Source organism: Triticum aestivum, chromosome 4A (genome assembly GCF_018294505.1).
Source record: "Triticum aestivum cultivar Chinese Spring chromosome 4A, IWGSC CS RefSeq v2.1, whole genome shotgun sequence".
Taxonomy (NCBI): domain Eukaryota; kingdom Viridiplantae; phylum Streptophyta; class Magnoliopsida; order Poales; family Poaceae; genus Triticum; species Triticum aestivum.
In genome coordinates, this window is record NC_057803.1 from 610,751,788 (window position 1) to 610,756,891 (window position 5,104).

The window sequence follows — 5,104 nt, forward strand, 5'->3', positions numbered from 1 at the left end:
CAGTTGTTCTCCTTGACCATATAGGCGGCGTTTTCCAGAGGCTTTAACATGTTGATCTTGATTCTCACCCTATAAAAATTTCCTTCAAAAATCATGGGACTTATGCTCCACGAACACCACATACCCAGCTTTACTTGTGAATGATGCTACTTCACTTATGAATGAATAAAGTAGGCGAAGTTTATCAAGAAAAAAGCACCACCTCCTCAATTTTTTTTGCCAAAGCCTTCAACACTGGAGCATACCTATAAGGCAGGTCATGAATTTGGGCCCATAGCTCAAGGGTGCCTGATTTATGAGTGGTAAATCCATCATACGAAGTGATAATCACAGCATAGCCTCGATAGTTCTAAGGTCCTTCTTCCATCACAAGTTCCCAATCGCCTAAGCACGAAAACTGAAGAGTATGAAGATTATCCTCGAAGGGCCGGATCTTCACTTCTTGTGCAACATCCCAAGCCACCCTCATTGTTTTATAGAACAAGAATCGGCTATGTTCTTTTTCCATATGAACCTTAACTACAAAGCGTCATCCACCGGATCTACCAAGGTGGCGCCAGTTCCTGGTCTTCAAAGACCACATCATCCAGGTCATCATCTTTCAGCCCTAGTTCCTCCATCAAATGTGTCTCTTCCATGGAATCAACCGTCATCTTCGGTACCGATGGTACGCTAGCCATGCCTGAAAACCAAGCCCGGTGAGAATGCCACGAGCTTCGTTACGAACCGTAGATTGATTCCCACTAGAGATCCCTCCACGACCAAGATCGGGAAGTGCTACAAGAATGCCCATTAATCAGCAGGTGAGGGACGGTCTCTAGGCCGGCTGGTCGCCACCGAGAGTATGTTAAAACCCTGACGAGAAGGGACGGTCATAGTTTTTTTAGTCAAAATAGCCAGATTTTATTACTCAGTCCCAATGTTCTGATATACTGGGCCTGCTGGCGAGGCGAGTATATACTGGCGCGGACCCATTTACCCGGTAGATATACATAGAACACTGCCCGATTGATCAAAGCTTCTCCTGCTTCTCCTCCTCGGCGGTGGAAGGCGAACAGCGAGAACCCTAACCCTAAGGGCATCTCCAGTCGCGCCCCCAAGAAGCCTCCCCAAGTCATTTTTTAGGCACCGGCAGACAAAAAACGTCCCACTCAGGCCCCCAGGACCTTACTTTTCGCCGGTTTAGACGAAAAATACGGCCGGCGCTGGCAGGCCACACCCAGGCTATCGGGGGGCATCTGGGAGCACCGGAGCTTTATTTAAGCCACCCAATTGGCCCACGTCAGCCACCCACCCCCTCTCTCTCCTCTCCTCTCTCTCCCCTCTCGTTTCTCTTTTTTCTACCTACCCCACGCAGACACGCCGAGCCGCATGGGAGAGCAAGCCGGCCGTGGCCGTGGCCGAAGCTGGCACTCGTGGCCGGGGCGGAGCTCGCCCGCGCCCGCCTGTGGGTGGCCGGGGCGGAGTTCGTGCGACGGCCGGAGGTCAAGAAGCAGCAGCGGCAGGCTCGGCCAGCGGTGAGGCGGGGCGAGCGCGGCGGGGCCAGGGGCGCGGCGGCCAGGCCAGGGCGGCGGAGCTCGCGCGGCGGGGCCAGGGGCGTGGCGGCCAGGCCAGGGCGGCGGAGCTCGCGCGGCGGCCGGCGGGTTCGGTGCGCCGCGTGGTCTTCTGAAGCAAGGGCGTAGCGCACGGCGGACGCCTGGATCGAGCGGAGGTGGCCCTCAAGGTGTGCTTGGAGGGCGCCAAGGACCTCCCCGGCGGCGGCTCCAAGTACAGCGCCGTAGCAGCCGGGCGAGAGCCCTGCGACGCGGACTGCAGTGGCACAGAGACACGGTGGCGGGGCAGGACGCTGGGGCGGATGGGGAGGGGGAAAAGGATGAGCACCAGCAGGAGGAGGAGCGGGCCTCGGGCTCGCGGCGCGTCGCTGGGGCGAACGGGGAGGGGGGAGGGGATGAGCGCCAGCAGGAGGAGGAGCGGCCTCGAGCTCGCGGCGCCGCGGGCTGTCGGCGGTGGCGAGCATGCGAGCGCCAGCATGCGTGCTTGGCCGGTTGAGGAGGGGCAACGAGTGGAAATTTTTTGACACCTAGGCAAAAATTATCGCCGGCAGCCCCCAAGCGGTGAAAAAAATGCTTCCTGGGAGGCTGAACGGCTGGAGATGCCCTAACAACCCGTATACCCGATCCGAAAGGTAGGTTCAGACCCCTAACCCTAATCAGTAGTTCCTATCCCGTTCCAACTCGGCGTGATTTCCCGAGTCATCGGTGATTGATTCGTGCTTGTTTGCAGGCCTGCGACGATGGCCGCTTCCATTCGGGCTGCGGCGACGAGGATCCTGCGTCCGGCTGGGCAGCAGGGGCTTCGCCGGCTCGTCCACACCCAGGAGGTATCTTTGACTTCCATTACATCTCCGGCTCGCTGTTTTATCCATGACCTGATGTCTGATTCTTGCTCTGATTGGTGGAGGCCCTCCGTTCTGTTCGACATGCTATTCTATATTATATAGTATCATCATAGGTACGGACGGATATCTTAAAGCATGCATCCTTTTTATTTCCAACTAGATTTAGATTGATACTCCTATCTTGCTGTGCTGCTTGACGTGTTGGTAAATTTGGCATCTTTTATTTTATTTTATTTCCATTGGCAGGTGATCAACTGCCTAGCAGAATTTACTATGAAACCAGGAAAAATATACTTCTCCCCAATTAAAGGAAAAATATATTTTTCATCTCTCGACTTTCCCGATAGTTTAGAAATAGTCCATCAACTATGAAACCTGCAAAACATAGTCTCTCAACTGTTAATACCGGATACTTTTTGTCCCTCGAGCCACTCTGAGTGGTTTTGGGCTGAGGTGGATTCCGGGTGGCCAAGCTTTTATTGTTGTGCATGCCGCTCACACAGGTTATGCTGCTCTCGTCGGCCATGTGAGTGTTCCACGGTCATCCTACGGTGGATTTCCTGATGATGCGCCAACTCGCTCCCCCCTTTCAGTCTCCTTTTGTTTGTAGTTGGTTTCATTTTGGGTCTAGCTCTCTTTAGTAAGTGGTTGGACAAAAAAGACTTGAAAGCAGACTGATGTATTTCCGTTGATCGTAAAATTAATGAAAAGGGGTGTGAACTCGGTTGGAAAAAAAATGTGAGCGCGCAGCCACCACGTCCAGTGGCGTAGCTAGCCCAACATGCCAGGGTGGTCCACCAATGCAAAATATTCACATAAATATATTTATTTATTATAAAAATATATTTTTCTCTATGCTATATATATTATGGGGAAATTCCAGGGTGGTCCATGGACCACCCTGTCCACCCCCTAGATACGCCACTGACCACGTCCCGCCGGAGCTGCAGCTGCACTCCTCTGCATGCAGCAAGACTTTCCCATCATATCAAGCTAGAGCTAATGGCTGCGCCATCCCATGGCCACTCGAAATTACACTCCCACGTTGCCTAAGTGCCGCAGCACTGTGGCGAGCTAGCTAGTACTACATGCAGAGAGCAAAAACTATGGATATGCATGTGAACACGCTCATGATGCATGCATACTTATTCTCTGACGACACTGAAGATAAACAACACCTAGCTTAGCTTACTGAAGATGGGCAGCAAGATTATAGTGGCCAACAGCCGCCATCTGCAATAGCAGCGAGCAGCAGCAGGAGTGACGGTCGGCAACGGCGACTGTGGTGTTGGCACCGGAGCCACATCGTCACCTCTCATCGTCGACCGGCATGAACTTGCACGGAAGCTGGAAGGATGCCGCCGTGAAGATGTCCATCGCTTGGTCTGGCGCCGCTGCATATGGGAGGCAGGCTAGAGGCTGGTATGGTGGCGAGGTATTTGGACCCATGTGTGTGATATGGCTCTGATTTCGCGAGGTCAAAGGTCAATATCGGTCCATGTCAGCCCAAAACCACTCAGAGCAGCTGGAGGAACGAAAAGTATCCGGTTTTGATAGTTGAAGGACTAGGTTTTGCTAGTTACTTGTCCCTAAAATTAATACTTTTTGCTTATAATTATTATAAGCTGCACTCAGACATCTCATGTCTAGATTATTTGGTTATCAATTCTCAAACAATGCTGCTGTTGTGTTTCCAGCATTCCGGATCCACCCGTGCCTTGGAGGAAGGGTACCCTACAGCGCAAATCCAGCAGAAGAAGGAGGAGCTGTATGATCTCATCGCCGACGCCTATGCCAATTCCGTTACTTCCCAGGGTGACAGATATGTGCTCAAGGTTCTCTCCACACAAATCAAGCCGAGACCACGGGACCCTCAGTGGTAATATCTATCAACCATATGCAGACATATATATTTGCTCTGTTTTTCCTCTAGGGGTTGACCCTCGATGTGCAATGTCAACCATATGTGTGTAGAAGACATAGATATTTGCTCTGTTTTTGCTCTGCTACATGACTTGATATATGTATATCGTACCATCTCATCTCGCCTACCTACATGCAGGTGTGAGATAACTACAATCAAGAAGGCGGGCGAGTGGGCTCTGGGAGGGTTTTTTTTTGTTGGTGGTATCATAATTCTTTGTGGCCTTGCTCAGGGTGTGCGTAAGCGGGTGGAGCTCGAGATGCCCAAGCCTGTGGAGCCGCGCAGAATCAAAAAGAAACTGCAGAAGCAAGTCGAGTGAAGACGAAATTCATCTTGTTTGATGGAGAAGCAAGGCGGATGTCAGCTCTTCTCCAATACTCTCTTATTTAGGCCTCTTAAACTATGGCAAATCGTTTGGATTTATCATTTCCGTGAACTATATATATGCCTATGATGTGCCACCTATGAGATGATCTGTGATCGCATTGTAAGATATTTTGTGACGTTGCTGACATTGGTATGTTATCCTTTCTGTTTGAGTAAATTTGTGAACATCAGTCTCATCATGTATTGTTGTGGGCGAGAGCAGCAGCGAGACCTGCTTGTGTAGGGCTTCTGCTTCTGCTAAGGCAGAATTTTTTTCTTTAGCAGTATATATTTTTTAGTAAAAAAAATGTATGAATTGTTGTCGGCGTGTGACCCCCTCGGGCTGGCCTTCTGCCGCTGCATCTTGAGTAAGTTGTATGAAAAGAAGTCATGCATTGTTGTCGGCGAGGAAGGTG

The 5,104-nt window shown here is 51.2% G+C and overlaps 1 protein-coding gene across 1 annotated transcript; it reads left to right on the plus strand.

Annotated features, from left to right (window-relative positions):
- Positions 1 to 2,120: 2,120 nt before the first annotated feature.
- Positions 2,121 to 4,882, plus strand: LOC123082588 (uncharacterized). The gene is made up of 4 exons (XM_044504888.1): positions 2,121 to 2,185; positions 2,284 to 2,380; positions 4,096 to 4,277; positions 4,461 to 4,882. Exons 1-4 carry the CDS (start codon positions 2,124 to 2,126, stop codon positions 4,639 to 4,641), a joined length of 522 nt encoding a protein of 173 aa, XP_044360823.1. The 5' UTR covers positions 2,121 to 2,123; the 3' UTR covers positions 4,642 to 4,882.
- The last annotated feature ends 222 nt before the right edge of the window (positions 4,883 to 5,104 follow it).